The 16,951-nt window shown below is 45.7% G+C and overlaps 1 protein-coding gene across 2 annotated transcripts in view; it reads right to left on the reverse strand.

The window, feature by feature from the left end:
- DAAM1 (dishevelled associated activator of morphogenesis 1) overlaps positions 1–16,951 on the reverse strand; it is a 183,002-nt gene that overhangs the window by 105,394 nt on the left and 60,657 nt on the right. For both annotated transcript variants that reach the window (XM_054026064.1, XM_054026065.1), the window contains exon 2: positions 7,772–7,995. In XM_054026064.1, the coding sequence (XP_053882039.1) occupies positions 7,772–7,954 (183 nt within the window). In that variant the 5' untranslated portion in view covers positions 7,955–7,995. The remainder of the gene's footprint in view (positions 1–7,771; positions 7,996–16,951) is intronic.

Below are 16,951 nucleotides of genomic sequence, written 5' to 3' on the forward strand. Positions count from 1 at the left end.
TTATCTGTACATGCAGAATGTGAAGCCTCAGCAGATGCCCCATTGCACAATGCCGTCAAACACAGAGAGTGGAGGAAATCCTTCAAAAGTGCTCAAAGTCGCCAATGCACATAAAACCGTAGTAATCAAAATGGAGTCGTACAAAACAGAAGCCTTCACATGATTGGCTTATTAAAATACATGGAGTGTTCCACCTCGTTGTTGGCTGCTGTTCGATGATGGCATGTAGGCTTAGCCGTGCAGTGTTCGCAAAGTCGTATGAAATCCCAGGATTAAAAATTGTGATTATACATTTTACGACCCTCACATATGGTAGGAACAGAGTACCAACAACGGCACAATATAAACACAATGGGCAGTTTAAAAGGTAATGCAGCATTAATCTCAATGATTTGTTCTTTCCTACACGTAGTAGGATAATTGAAAATCAAATCTCTAACACACTACACTGAAGAACAGAAATGTTACAAGTACATCAAAACAAATGCATATGTATTAGAACCACAAACAGCTTTTTATTAATAAAAAGCATCTCTAATTCCAATTGATCCATCATGCATCTGAATGAAGTAGCAGAGTTCAGTGTTACAGAGGGGGAAGCTACAAATTGTGCCACTTCAGAGAACACATCTTCCCCTCCAGTAGATTCCCGCTTAATGCGGTCACAAATAGCTGGGAATATCAACGATTCTTTGCACTTAAAGGTCTGTTCCAGCCAGGCTAACTGGAGCTAGGGATGCTAGGGAGGTAGGACGTCCTACCTCCCTAGCATCCCTAGCTCCAGTTGGCCTGGGTGGAACAGACCCTTAAGTGCAAAGAATCGTTGATATTCCCAGCTATTTGCTCCACAGCTTTTGTGCTCCACAGCTTTTGAGATGTAGAAGTGTGGGAGAAAAGAAAAACACTGCTCTGGTTGAATTCCTGGTTCATCAAGGAGTGGCAGTGCTGGGCCCATAGGGAGCGGTGAGTGGGATCTTCCAAAGAATCGAAGTGATTTAGAAGCAAGTGTCTCATCAACCTTCAAATGTGACTCGTCCCCCTGAGTCACTGAGACACTTTGGAAAATCCCTCTGAGTGTTTGGATTTCGTCAGCTGGAAAGATGAGTCAGCCTGATGCAGGGCGTGAGGCTCTGGGACATTTCACCACAGTTGCACCTTTAGAATCACCTGCTCTTGGAAGTAGGCAAGTTCTCCTCTCCCCCATGCCCCTTTAACAAAGGTGGGGGAGCAAAATGCCTTACATCAGAAGCTACAGTATCTCCGCTTGAAACCTCTTTACGAGGCAGCTCACTGAACATGCAAGCAAAAGGGACAGAGGCCCAGATCCTCAAAGGCGGTATCACATACCCTTGAGGATCTGGGCCCAAGTACTTGACAATCGCTTCTAACCAAAACAATGGAGAAGATGCTAAACAGAATACAATTGGTTTCACACAGCCTGCTCCAGGCATGAAGTACCCCACTGGGAAACAAAGCAATCCTAGATCACCAGCTTGCTTGAAGATTCAGTGGTTAAATGAGTCCGTTTTCTTGCATGTTGCTACAGTATTTTATTTATGGGACGATAGTGCTGCTGTAACCAATTCTGCAGTGAACACATCCGACACCACTTAAAAAAGCTCAGAGCGAGGAGAAGACAAAGGAAGAAGGGACCTTCTCACTGGTTGTGAGAGCCAATCCTGCTATCTAAAGGGGGAGGGTAAAACCTTTAATCAGCAGACACTCTGGGAATCTGGTAACCTGTGCTGGTAACTGGTCCCATTGTGTTGCTACCTCTCAGCTGGGCTTCCTCCCCAACCTACCATTCTTCACACACCAGCTACCTTCCTGCTGCTCGGACGGGGAAGCCAAAGTGACATCCACAGAACAGCACCAAGACTTGCAAGTTTTCCTGATGGCAAGCCCTTCAGCACAGGGACAGTCTCTTGCTAACCGTATGGACAGAGTACAATGGGGCCCTGCCTTAGCCAAGGTGCAACCCCAAAAGAAAACGATAAACAAAAAGTTGTTCTTCAGGCAACTTAATAGCCCACATTTAGCAGCACCTCAGAGAGCATCATCCGAAACCCAATGAGGGGCAGGGACATAACACCCACAACATCCAGTCCTCCTACCCCAGCCTGACTGGAGTCATTCTTATGATTTTATTAAGACAACTGTGTGCAGGACAGCACGCTGCAGCAGCCACAAGCTAAACGGTAGTGGTTTCTCTCGTGCCTTGGGAGAAGTATCTTCATCCAGCCATAAGTAAATTCAGTAACTGAATTTACACTAAATTATCCTCCCTGCCCTCGTCACTGCCTTCAGCACAAGCCACAATAAAATGCCTCTGCATCAGGGAATATTTTGGAGAATTAATCTAGTGATTGGGGCAGCGGATTGGGAGTCAGGTCTCCTGAGTTCCAATCTATTGCCACCAACTCATTTTGACCTTCCTTGGGCAAGGCATTTAACTTCTCTGTGCTTCCCTCTATCCACCTGTGAAGTGCACATAATACTTAACTAACCCCCGGGGATGTTGTGCAACAACACACTCCACGTTTTGTACAACTTCAGTATAACAGCAGGTACTAAGGATCTGTGAGGGAATCAATCATTCACCAAGTTGATGGAAAGACTAGTTGTAGGCATGAAGTGTGAAGTATTGTTATGGTAGAAGTTACCAGATGGTGCTGATACACATAGACTTGAAAATTCTTTTGCTTAGTGTGCGAACAAGATTTTAGTCTTTGAAGAAATGCTATATTGTTGTTAGCCTCGATATGCAATAGCATTTTAAGAGAAGCTGTGAAGATGGCAGAGAATATGCTCTACTTTATTCACTGTATTTGAAGGCAATTCTTGAGAAAGATGAGCCTCCTGGAAGCCATGCATTGGTGCGTGAGCTGAGATGCCCGCCTCTTTTCCAGGTCTAGTGTATATGCGGAAATAAAGAAAGTTACAGTGTGACTATACCAAGAATCCATGTCACTGGTTTCTCCTCCAATGGGAAGCCAACCTGGAAGGCCCAAGAATTCTGCTACTATTTGGCAGAGGGGCAATGCTGGTGTCAGCAGTGGGACTCAGGTATCTGAAAAAGGGGCAACAGTATAAAACAAACCAATGTTGCCTGCTGGGGCTACACCTCATCAGTAGGTCCAAGTGAAAGTGAACTCTTCCTATCTAGAGCTCATAGAACACAATGGGCTGTTTTGGTTAGAGTATGAAAGAATTTTTCAGCAAAATTTGGAAGTCAAAGCTGGTGGCATCACCCAGCTCTGCATTCATGGAAAGCCCTGCAGGGGTAGGCCAACGTCCGGTGCAACTGACTCCTCCATCACGCATTCAGTGTACAATCTCTGGTCTTCAGATTTTGCTCTGGAACAATCGCTGATTGCTCACCTTAAGAATGTGACAGGTTTGCAGATTAATAGTCACATCCTAAACATACAACCCAGATGAGTTTTCCAGGACTGACCCAAAGCAAGTGGACTTGCCACATTAGAGAGGAGATTAAATGGGATTTGCAACACCGAGTTTGCTGAAGTTGCAACTCCTGGTGCTTGCTGTATGATTCACCCAACAATAAAGGCTAGTCTTATTTCACCATCAGTGCTCCCAGATGGTACTGCCAAGGCTCAAGACTAAAATATCAGATATATATTGCTTAAATCCAAATTCTATTTTAATTTTTGGGGAGCGGGGGGAAGAAGCAATTCATCACAAGGTCCCAAAGTCTAGAACAATAAAAAGCAGAGAAATATGGCTAGAAAGAGCCAGTGAAGACAGATGGCCTTATGGTTAGATGCATTGGACTGGGACTCAGGAGATCTGTGTTAAAGCTGTGCCATTGACTTCCTGTGTGACCTTGGGCAAGTCACTTAACCTCTTTGTGGATAGCTCTACCCTGGCATAAATCCCAGCTCAAGCAGACATACTTGCTGTAGCTCTGATCGAGCCAGAGTGCTAAAAGTAGAGCACACGCAGCAGGAGGGACTCACTGCCCTGAGTACTGGCACACCTGAGACGCTAGGCATGTACTTGGGGCAGCTAGCCACTCCCGCTGCCTGTGCTCGCACGGCTACACTCTGGTTTTTTAGTGAGCTAGCTTGATCAGAGCTAGCATGGAGATGGGCTCCTTGAGCTGGAATTTACACCTGCAGCTTGAACCTCACTGGGGCTTTGATCTTGGCGGGGGCCCTCGGTGCTACTCACGTCAATAACAATTCCCTAAGTCAAACTGGGGGCTGAATATGGGTAACCTTAAAAAAACACCTCTCCCAACTCCCATGGAGAATGCTTTACAGATTAAAAGCTAAAGCACTGTCAATGTACATTTGAAGCTAGCCTCTCACACTAATGTTTGCTGATTTGTAGAATCACGCTGCTTAGCCAACAGGGCCCTGATCTCAGCCGGGACGCTGGGTGCGACTATAAAACAAATCGTATCCCATCGCTGATACGTGGCACAAATCCATAAACAAGTACAACCTAGAAAAACACCCGATAACTCTAGGCCTGTCCTAACATCAACTTCAATGCGTGAAGTCTCAAGATTCCTTCCGCATATTTCAAATCACCTCCTCCCTGTTTGCCGAGATAATTAAGTGGATTCAAAACGTCTTTCAAATAAAGAGAGGGAAGAAGCCGCTCGTTCCAAGTTGTCGAGTGCGAACTGCGTGGCAGCATCAGGGCTGCTAGGGTTTTAAAGAGACACCTTTCAGCCCCCTATCAGGCTTCAGCAAGCGTAAAATCAGCTCAACACCCCTAGCTGTTTTTCCTGTCGCAGTTCCAAATGTTACACAGTGGGCTTATAGAGAAACAGTGGGACATTTTCCAAATCATTTAACTAATGCTGAAATCTAATACTCAACACTGACAAGTTACTGTGAGCGGTAAGAAGGGGCTAGGTGTAGCAAGATGAGCCGGCCAAAAGGATTTGCAGCAACATTTTTATTTATTTTTTAAACTCTCCCTGGTGAAAGTTTGCCTATTTTTGAGTTTGCAAAATGTTAGAGAAATCGGAACAACCTTGTAAACACTGGGAAAATCCCTGAGGATTTCTCATTGATATTTGTAATGGGAAGAGAGGGTAGCAAGAAGTGGGAGCTTGTCTGCAGGGTTTCCACATGGTTTCTTTGAATTTCAGGCAGGGCTGGTGTGTTGCGACTGGTCACACACAGTTATATGGTATGGGTGCTGTTTCCTCCGATTGGATTAGTCTGCCCTCATGCAATCAGGAAGCTAGCAGTGGGCCACAGCTGACTCCTCTCACAGGGAGTGGCTGAATTTTGGGCTCAGTCTCCCACTCTGTTAGGGGAAAACAAAAAACTTCATAGCAGGGAGTGGCTGCTCCCTAGCAATGTGTGTGGGCAGAGGGAGGAGAGGAGTCACTTATAGCCACACCACCCAATCATCTGAGGCCAGTCAGGAGGAGTGTAATTGCCTCCCTAAAAATCATGGTGGAGAGAATGGTCCATACACCAATAAGGCATTGTAAGAGGTAGCACGACAGTCTTTCCCTGCAAAAAGAAACCACCATGTCCTTCAGGGCTTGTGGACAGGAGAGCTCTCAGGTAGACAGGCATTCTGTATGAATCCCAGGCCTGGTGTTTAATGGGTTCTGATAAGCCTCCAAACCTCAATTCTCCAGGGAGGCTCCCCCATCGCTAGATGGATCTGTAGACTTAGCGTGGCTAGGCTGGCGCTGGCTCATAGCATGCTCTTACGTTCAGTTTGGCTATGCTAACCAGAGCTGGCCAGGAATTTTCCAATGAAAAACTCATTTTCCACAAAAACAAGATGCTCCATGGGAAGATTTTGATTTAGCTGAAATTTTTCAATTTTCCATCAGGAAAATCAAATGGAAATATTTTGTTGTGGGTTGGTTCAACCTGGACATTTTGTTTTATTGAACCAACCTGAAATGTTTCTAATCAGTTCAACAAAATAATAAATTGTATTTCCTTATTGGAGTTGTTGTACAGGCCCCAATATCTCCTATGGGCCAGATTCCCTGAAAGACTGCAACTCCCACAGTGCAATGCGGATTTCCCATCTGACCAAGCTGCATGACAGGAGATGCATTCTAGCCAGGAAGTCTGGCCCATATGGGAGAATGGGTGCATCAAGCTCCCAAAATACAACTCCTATGAGGCAACAAACCACAATGGGAAAATCCATTAATGTTGAACTGACCCGAAATGCTTAGTTTTGAGTCAGTTCAACAAACTAAAAACCAAAAAATTTTGCTTTCAGGAATGTCAAAATTGGGGCAAAATTCTAATCCATGAAAAATTTCAACATTTCAATTTTTCATTTTGATTTGGGACAAAAACCAAGTGCTGAAAGGTCAGCATTTCCTGTGGGACAGAAATTCCAAATTTCACTCAGCTGTAATGCTAACACTTGGGTTTACATGCACTTTATTTCCTTCCCCTTCCAATCAGAGTGTACAGGGCACAAGAATCACTGATTCTTTGGGTATACTGTGGGGCTCTGCCAAGAGACAGCCTGGCATAGGAACCAAAACACCACCATTTTGCCCTCAGGCTCATGCTCACCGCCCTCACTCCTGCTGCCCAAAATTACAGTTTAAGAAGCCACATGCCACTTGGGAGATTACCACATCCCCATGGGCTGCAGAGAAGGAGGAGATTGCAGCAGCTGAACCAACAGGAACACACTATTAGTGATGGAGTAGAGGATATGCCCATATTTACTGCTTAGGCCTCATGGCCACCTGTATTGCCACAACACTGGGATGGATCCATCGGTCCTTCTGATCGGCCAATGCTCTCCGTCCTCCCTTGGCCAGTCATGCCATGTAACAGCAGCCATGGAGCAATGGGAGACCACTCTCAGTTGGGCCAGCCACTTACATTTCTACTTCCAGAGCATTACCTCTCCAAGATGCCTAAGCTCCATCTACCTAGCTGCTTCCCATCCAACCATTCCAGTCCCTTTTCAGGTTACCAGTGGTTCTGCACCCCAGCCTGCCCTTCCACCCTGGGAAGCACAACTGACAAGGAGATAGGTTTAAACAGGGCTAGGGATGGGACCAATCAAACAAAATTCAACTCTGTTGGCAGCCTGCCCTTGGGAGAGGTCCAAGACTGGGGTACGGGTGAGGACTGACTAGGTTGCACTGGGAGTACTGTACGTGGAAAGTTACCCGCCATGCCAGCCTACACTACATGCTTATGGCCTCCTGGCTCAGGCACTGTTAGACTCTCTTTCACAAGCACTACAGTTGCTCATGGCATCATCTGTGCTTGAACTAGAGCCCAGGCTCCACAGGGCAGGGAATATCTACCTCTCAGGCACACTTTCAGACCTAAACAAAGCAACGTACCGTAAAAGAAATAACCATGAATAGAATGGGGTCTGGGGAAAAGACTGACCGTAGAGTGGGTTTTCTTCCAGGAGTGGCAGATGGAAAGCCCTAGAGCCTCAAAACTCCACATGTTCCGTGGGGAGAGAGTAATGCTCTTTTACAGGAGCTCTGTATCAACCAATGGAATTCCCCATGACGGCTGGAAGCCACCGGTGCATCCAATGGGAATTCAAGGCTCAGAGGCCTTTACAATCACCACTAGCAGCAAACCCTGACGTTCCTTTCAGGTAAAAGCTCATTTGAAAAAAATCACACCTCCTGACCTCGCACCTATTAAAATCAGTGGGAGATTTGCCATGGACATCATGAGCAGGATGGGGGGGCCCCCCAATGTTTTTCTGTGGTGCCCTCCCACAAATAGCTACCCCACTGCTGCGAGAAACATGCAACACTCACCACAAGCTCACTGAACATGACATCCAGCTCTTCCACCGGGGGCATTGGCAACGCCGGCTCCATGGTCTGTAGGGCGAAGTTGCTGTCATTGCGAAGCCGGTAGGTGATCTCCGGATGGTCGTTGCTTCGGAAGCAGCAGAAGATGAATGAAATCCCCCGTCCACTTCTTTTTCTTGGGGCCATGGCCAAAATCTTCTGTGTCCCTTCCTTCTAGCTACTAAATCCTACAGAGAGAGAGAGAGGACAGCAAACGCTTGAGTATCCAAGTGTGTTGAGATCTACTGAGAAGAGACCCAGAATCAAAGGCACCCAACATACACAACTTGCAAAAACGTGACATTTACATGCTAAAGATTTCTGTTCCAGTCTGACATTTACAGTTCCAGCAACCTTGACGATTGTGCTAATTAAAGATACCTTTATTCTCTTATGGGCATAATCTTCCCTCCCCCCGCACTCCCCAGCTGTAGCTGAATCAAGAAGTTGCCAGTGAACAATTGCTGTAGATGAAAGATGGTGGGATACACCACTGTTCTGTTCCAGCGCTGAGAGCTGCAAGAAGAACTGACCCAAGCCCTCTGATTCCTTCTCTATCTTTTATCATCTCGCTCCAAGACAGGTCAAAAGTAACTCTGATGCCAATTAGCCCCATGCTACACCACTCTTTCAGCTCATGTGGACCTCTTGCAGCATTATTACAGAATGTTTGAGACTTAGCGCGTTGGTACTGCAACCAGTTCTGTCTGGTCTACGCTGTCAGCTAAAGTTTTCAGCACTAGAGGACAACCTTTATGATTCCAGGGGCAGATCCTCCGCTAGTGTGAGCCAGTAACACACCAGGGCAGTCAAGAGAACTTGGCCCATTTTATACCAGCTGAGGCTCTAGCTCTGGAAATGTTAATTTTAATTTAAGGGACAGGTGGAAGCCATTTTTAAAATCCAAATTTAAGTAATTTTTTTAAAGGAAGTACAAGTCCTAGGTCTGCGCAATCCTCCCCTGCATCCAAGCTAAAAGCATCCCCTTCTCAACTGCTCATTTCACATTACGCACCTTAGGGTTCACACAAACGTAACCCATTTGATGAGCTCGCACAGCCATGAAATCTCTTATTGTCACTTGCTACCTGAGAGTTATCAGCTGAATTCATCTGCAGTATGCTGGAATCAATGAGGTTTTAAAAAAGGCATCCCACACCTGGCAAGAAAGTTTTGCTCCCCCCAACCAAAAGCTTCCCAAAAAACAAAACATGTCTTCTCAATAGGGAAGGCAAATTCATAAATTTTTAAAAGGCCCCCAAGTACCATTTTCCCTACTCTACAGATGGGGAAATAGAGCAGGGGGAAGGGAAGTAATTTGCCTAAAGCAGGGGTTCTCAAATTTCATTGTACCAGATGCCCTGCTGACAACAAAAATTACTACATGACCCCAGGCAGGGAGGGACCAAAGCTGAAGCCCAAGGGCTTGAGCCCCAGGCATGGAGACTGACCTGAGCCCCGCTGCCCAGGGCCGAAGCCCTTGGGCTCTGGCCCTGGGCAGGGGGGGGGCGCTCAGGCTTCAGCTTTGGCACTAGAAAGTCTAATGCCAGCCCTGGTGACCCCATTAAAATGGGGTTGAGACCCATTTTGGGGTCCCAACCCACAATTTGAGAACCACTGGCCTAAAGCAATGCGGTGACAGTGGCAGAGCTAGGAAGAGAAACCTATTTCCTGATGCTCCTCTCCCAAGCAAATCCCGTACTCTCACCACAGGCCCGGAACTTTAGTTCTCTTCTTCCATTTCAGATTTTCAAACTGAAAGCTATAAATATATACACACTATCCTCAGAACAAGTCTGGTGTTTTCAAAGATCCTAGCTTACATAAAAACATCAACAGATTTAAGTCTGAATGAAAGAACAAGGATGAGACTAGGTAAAGGTTTATTTCTATTTTTGTATTTAAAAGACAGACGTGGCCACTCAGACAAGGTATTTTTGAGATGGCTGCAACTCTAGAGCTATTGGGATTCATAATTACCATACACCTGCAGTCTTTATGTTTATGTATCATTTGCAAGACAGATACAAGCCCAGCAAATTGCAGTTACTAACAAGAAGCACTACAAAACTTGAAAAGGAGAGAGGAACCTTAGCTAGCAGGCAAACCGCACAAATGCTGCTGAATATTCATTAATGTGAAGGATAAAAGTCAAAACTCTGCTTCCTGACGTGTTCTTCAGCTAGAACGCTTCAAAACAGGCCTATTGCCTCTACAGTACAAAGTCTGAGGGGCAAGGCCTTTTCATTCCACTTTATCGTTTACGCAGAATTTGTTAGACATTGGACAGGGACAATGTCAGCTTGAGAACAAGACATTCTGCAAAAGTCCTCAAACTTCCCCAAGTTACACTTTAGACATGAGCGTGAGCAGGACATACATACATAGGGAACAACCCTAATCAGGTTCACAGGATTTCAAGGTCAGAAGGGACTACTATGCCATCAAGTCTGACTTCCTGTACAACACGGGCCACAGAATTGAGGCCCAATAACTTGTCTTTTTAGCTAAACCATCCTTTCCAGAAAGCACCTAGTCTTGGATTTGAAGACTCCAAGGGAGAGGGTGGATTCTTCAGCTCCTGTTAGGTTTAATCACCCTCCCGGCTGAGATTAAGTTAATACAATCTAAAAGTACCTGGTCAGATTGCAAACTCCTTGAGTCAGGGACTCTGTCTTTTTCTTCTGTGTTTGTACAGCATCTAGCACAATGGGATCCTGGGCCATGAGGAGGGCTCTTAGGCTCTCCCCCAATACAAACACCACCCTGTAGGTCATGTAAGAATTATTTGCATCTAGCATTTCCTGTAGAAAATGCAACCGGAAAGGCAAGGAAAAAATACCTTGAGAAGTACCAGAATATTACGCAGCCCTGGAGAACTAAGGCAGGAGTTAGGCCTTGATCCGGAACAAACTTACACATAAGTAATCTCAATGAAGTCAGTAAGGCTATTCATTTGCTCAACAGTCTGCAGCATCCGAGCCTTAAATTATAATTGTTTCTCAGAGGTCTCAAAGACTTCCTTGAACCCACATGAATGGGGCAAGCAACAGCTATGCCACTGAAATACCATGATCGTTTCCTTTTGCTGTTACACCACAGCCTGGAGAACATACAGAATTCGCTCTATTGCAAAAGAATCGTTCTGTCTGTCAGGTGGACACAATACTGGCTTTTGCCAAGACTGCTCATGTGTTGGGCAGCAATGGGGTTATGCCTTGCAAGTAAACCTGATTTGTCACAAGGCACTAGTATGCAAGTGTATTCTGAAACAGTAGGGGGTTTTTTTTTTTGGCTGTCTCCCTTCTTCCTGCATTCGTGTCTGGTTTTATTCCCCTAAGGGGAGTCAGATGAGGAACTATAATGATAGAATATATAATTAATTACAGAGATGTCCCACTTTTGGCGAGTGGGAAAGACTAAGAGAATTTGTTTTCTCCAAGCTTAGATAACCAGTCATTCAGGCAGCTATACAAGGGAATTCTCAGTCACTATGCACTAGCAAGAGACGCTTTTTCTCATTCTCATTACAGGATACTCATATGACACCACCACCACTCAGCATTCACAAAGCACTTTTCATTTCCAAGAGGGCATTACTAACTTTAACCCTCAGCACACTCTGGTGAGGTAGAGGAGTAATTCATAGACACATTGCTTAGATGGATAAACAGAGGCAGAGATGTGAAGGAAAACAATTTCCAAGCCTGCCCACTAATTTTTGGGTGCCCAATCCGGGACACTGCAGGCCTGATTTTCAGAAGTGCTGAGCACTCGCAACTCCAGCCAAACTCAGTTGGAGCTCATCGCCTCTGAAAATCAGGCCCGGTGAGTCAAGATGACTATTCAAAGCCTGAGACACCAAAAAGGAGAGGCTGCTTCTGAAAATACTGCCCTACATAGCTTGTCCAAGGCCTCAAGGCAAACATCAAGGCTGGGATTAGACTTGAGAAGTTCCAGGCTCCCAGTCCAAAGGTAGTGAATGTCACCACTCAGAGAGATTAGAGAGGGGGGGGGAAAGGAGTGGTGGGCCAATGATGGAACCAAAGGGAATCACATCACTGAGGGAGTAGAAGTGCAGCCACTACAGTGAGCAAGAGGGAGCTGACAGAAGAGAGGATTAAGGCATAAAATGACATCATGAGAACAGGACTTTGCCCAGAGATGCTCTGTGGAGCAGCTTCAGTTGCTATGATTGCAGACAGAGCAAGGACTGGGGACAGCAAGGTGGAGAGGAATGAAGGCATCAAAATACTGAGTCATCTGCAGACGGCCATCCTAGAATCAGTGCAAATTAGATGGGAGTGAGTCGGGAACCACAGAGAGACTAGAAAGGACAGACTGGCAGACAGGAAAGGCACTTATTACTGGATTTGGAGAAGGGGGATGAGATAGCCAATTTTTCAGGACAGAAAACGGTGATCAGTGAGGAGCATCACATGTTTTGGGGTCAGAACCCTTTTAGTAAAAAATTTGCAAGAGTAATTTCCATAAACTCTTAAATGACCTGGCAGGATTTTGCCAGCTACACACATACCGTAATGGATTTGTCCATGATATTGGACAAAAAGGAAAGTTACTAAGGGTATGTCTACACGGCAGTACTTTAAAAAACCCACCCTCACAAGGAGAGTAGCTCTCAGCGCAGTAGCACTGTTTACACTGCCACTTTACAGCGCTGAAACTTGCATCGCTGGGGGGGGGGGGGGAGGGAGGGGGAAGAGAGGTGTTTTTTCACATCCCTGAGCGAAGAAAGTTTCAGCGCTGTAAGTGGCAGTGTAGACAAGGCCTAAGTGACCAAGCAACATTCCCTCAAAGGAACTTAAGAAGGTTTCAAATTATTTTAAGCTCTTTGGGGCAGGGACCATTTTTCGTTCTGTGTCTATACAGCAGCTACCACAGTGGGGTCCTGGTCCCTAACCAGCTCTCCTAGGTGCTATCCTGTCCTACAAACAATAGATTTGCTTTCAAATGACTTTTCTCTTTAGTTTCACATGCATATTAATTCCCCTACAAAATGAGGTATCTCTGGCTTAAACATGAAAAAGGTTGCAACAACAGACAGCTCCAGTGAACTCCTAAAGAACTGCATTTCTTTGAAAGAGACCATTAAATATCCATACAGATACCTGTCCTGCTCTGACCTCCACCTGAGGTCATTACCAATGGGAAGTGGTGGTACAACACTTAATCCAGATTCCTTCGAGAAAGGATGGTCCAGTGGTTAGGGCACTAGGCTAGGACTTGGGAAGCCCAGATTCAATTCTCTGCTCTGCAGCAAACTTCCTGTGTGACCTTGGGCAAGTCACTTAGCTTCTCGGGGCCTCAGTTCCTCATCAGTAAAATGGAGATAGAGTATCCCTACTTTACAGAGGTGATGCGAGGATAAATACATTAAAGTTTGTGGAGTGCTCAGACACTATGGTGATGGGAGCCAGATAAGTACCTAATATAGATCATGTACCGAACAAAAATGTAAGTAGTGACAGCATAGAAGAAGTCTATAAATTTCAATATAGAATTTCAATAGTGAAAAAATAAGAAAGGCACAGTCTCTAGGATAACTGAGGCAGGGGCATACTTTTTAGGTTCCATCAAAGCTAGTGACAATGAAGCAGATACATTCAGCTTGCAAGGATTTTGGTATTAACAGGTGATCACTGCACAGAATATTGTGAATATGTCACAGGCAAAAGACAACCAAAAAGATTGGGAAGTGAAGGAAGAAGTTATGAGCTACAGAGACACCTGTATTCCAGGCTCTCTATCAGAAGCAGAACTCCTTTGTCCCGCCTCTAGTTTTTTCCTCATTCAACAGAATCTAATTTGCTCTGTCTGGTCTGCCATGACCTTGCATACTGTTCTACACAACAATGCTACACCCCCAGATTCCTCTCCTATGGCCGCCTGGAAATACAAAGCAGCAGGGAGTTTTTTTAATCAAACCACCTTCCCTCCCTTTCGTGTTATTTGGCCTGCTTTTATGCAAAGTTCTTTTAACACAACCATGAAAAATGAAACAGCATTAGTTCAAAGTTAAATCAGAGCTACCTTTCCAGCCACTTCCCAGTCAGAAGATACGGGTTAGGCTTGAACAGAAAGAAGGACTTACGGACCCAAATCAGACATACTTGCCAAGATAGGAGCCTAATGTTACATTCTGCAACACATTTTTAGGTGGCTACATAAGTGGCCTGATTTTTCCGAGGCGATGAGCACGCAGCCACTCCCACTGAGCTCAGTAGGACCCATAAGGGCTCATGGTAGCCTAGGGTCGCTACCCGTCTGGTTTTCACCTGGACAGTCCGGGTTCCAGCTTGTGCGCCCGGGTGCCATTTGACAAGCCCTTTGGTTTATTTGTGGCAACCCTATGTGGAAGGAAGGAGGCAGCTGGTTCCTGTAGCTCGCAGCAGTGCGTGGTGTGCAGCGGTGGGACCTTCGGGGGTAAGAGGCAGAGAAGGGGACAGGGCCTTTGGGGAGGGGAGAGGGGGGAAGAGGCAGGACGGGGCAGGATCTCGGAGGTCTAGTTACCAGCCATTAGAAAGGTGGCAACCCTACGGTAGCCCCCAGGTAAGTGTATGTTGTACTGCTGACGCGCACACACACACACACACCCCCCCATGCCTGAGCCAGAAGATGAGAGGCCTTTACAGGCCAGCTACAGAACCTGGCTCTTGGGCTCAAGCAATTCCTGTTTTTAGCTCTGGAGGTCCCCACATCAATCCCTGGGACTGGCCAAAATGACGACTGTCACACACCACGCTTTTGAAAACATGGCTGACTATTTCGGTGCCTCAAGATGGATTTCAGGAGCCGAACTTGAGACTCCTGTTTTTTAAAGTCATGGCCTCCATATAGATTAGATGGGGCGCGGGGCAGGGGGAGAAGACAAAGGATTGGGGAACACAGAGATAGTGCTTTTTACTTTTGTTACCAATGGTGTTTGTAACAGAAATACTATCTAAATTCCTTTGCACTGACAGTAACATGCTTCGGGGTTGGGGCAAATTTGAGAGGACAGATACTGGTCTTGTCATCAAGTGTCCAGCCAGCATGGATCCTTCTAGTTCTCTGCTCCCGAATACAATGGAAAAAGAAAGAGAGAGAGACCACGGCTCATTTTGTTTAACCGTGTGTGAGGAGCAGCTTGTTTTCCATAAATGCAGTAACACACAATGTGCTCCTCTACCCAACACTTAAGGAATTAAATCTTTTCTACCATATTTAAACTCTTCCTCAGCACACACAGTTGCACTGAAGCCTATGAAGTTTTAACTATCAAAGCTGATGTAAATTCTTTGACATTTCTCTCAGGTCACTGAATCAGTGACCTCATCCAGTTATTCGGGTTGGGAGGCATTCTGCCTGCACAGAAAACGTGTGAGATTGTCACAAATGCTGCTAACTAGACCATGAATCACTAGAAACGTACTGCACCCAGAAACGTATTCTCTCATGCAGCCCCATCCTACAAACACAGCACAAGCCCATTTTTGTAATATTAGAAACTCTTTGAATTTCTATGTACTCATCACTGGCCAATGCGGCTCGTATTCAAGGCTGATAATCTAGTACACCTCTACCTCGATATAACGCTGTCCTCGGGAGCCAAAAAATCCTACCGCATTATAGGTGAAACTGCGTTATATTGAACTTGCTTTGATCCACTGGAGTGCGCAGCCCTGCACTCCCCCCCGGAGCACTGCTTTACTGCGTTATCCGAATTTGTGTTATATCAGGTCACGTTACATCAAGGTAGCAGTATAATCACATGGTAACTGTAGTTGTTCATTGAAGTTAGGGTGTGATGAGTTACCCACAGGGGAATACAGACTCCACTCTACCCCCAAAAGCTTTGGTTTAGTCTTCCCTTAAGGTCTTAATGGGGACACTCTTTAAGAAGGGATCAGTCTTCCTATAGGTGTATAGTACCTAGCACATTGGGAGTGCTACTGCAAAACAAATAAAAATAATCACTCCAGCAGGCTTTATGTTGGCGATTAATATTCCAGATCTTTCTCTCCAGCACTAACCCCTAGTGCAGCCTCCCACAGCGGCACAAGCCAGAAGCTCCCTCCGGATTTTCGAATAGAACCACACACTAAGATTTAGGAGATCCACAGAGAAGAGTCAGGCAATGGACCGTATGCTGTTTCCTTTCACCATTTTAGTCTCCAAGTTACCTTGGGCTCTCTGTGTTTGTCTGCCATACCTACCGGTCTTCTAGTCAGACTTCAACTGTAAGCTTTTTGGTTCAGAGACAGTCTTCCCATTATGTGAGAATGGTGCCTAACGGGGTCCTGATTGGAGCCCAGTAGAGCCATACAAATCACTCTTGGTTGGATGAAGCATTAGAGCAAAACTGGTCATGCCCAAGTGACAGCTAATAGCTAGTTTCTCTTTAGGATCAGGACCTTGGAGTACTTAAAACCCAACAGCAGCTTGCATCAGTAGTCGGGAGCCGCAATTGTGAGCCCTTAGTCAAGGAAGCAAGATAGACATCTATATTTATTATATCTAATGGAAACTGTCACCAACCCCAGGCAGATTCCCCAAAAAACCTCTTTCTTGCATAAAAATATCTTTGGGCCTGGACTGCACAGGAGGAGAATTTGTGTGTTGGTTTTAAATGCGTGTGCAACTGGAGGAGTTGTTTTTGAGCGGAGACTTTGACAGAAATAGCCAATTTTCAATGTTTGAAAATTACTCTTTTCTTGACCCACTCATAAAACAGCTTTATACATAAACTGGAATGGTTTCCACACACTGCAGAGGAGACTCATGCCCAGGGCTGTTTTTACCAAGGTGAAGCATGGCAGCGATTAGTAATTAGAGGAGAGCTTAGAGACATTCTGTACACTCTCGTGGTTGACTGGAACCAGCTCTCTAGCTAAGCTTTGACAGAAAAGTTACCTCAAGTTCTTGCTCTAGTCCAGTGGTTCTCAACCCACAGCCATGGCCCAAACAGCATAGAGCTTGCGGCCCCATGTGACATCCTCATGGCCATACAGGTAGTATATATATTGTGTGGATGCAGCTCACAACACAGAGAGCTGCAAATGCAGCTCACAATGGTAAAGAGGCTGAGAACCACTGCTCTAGGCTAAGTGACCAGCACCCTTACCATGCCCACCAGTTCTCACC

This window comes from Malaclemys terrapin, chromosome 4 (genome assembly GCF_027887155.1).
Source record: "Malaclemys terrapin pileata isolate rMalTer1 chromosome 4, rMalTer1.hap1, whole genome shotgun sequence".
NCBI lineage: Eukaryota > Metazoa > Chordata > Testudines > Emydidae > Malaclemys > Malaclemys terrapin.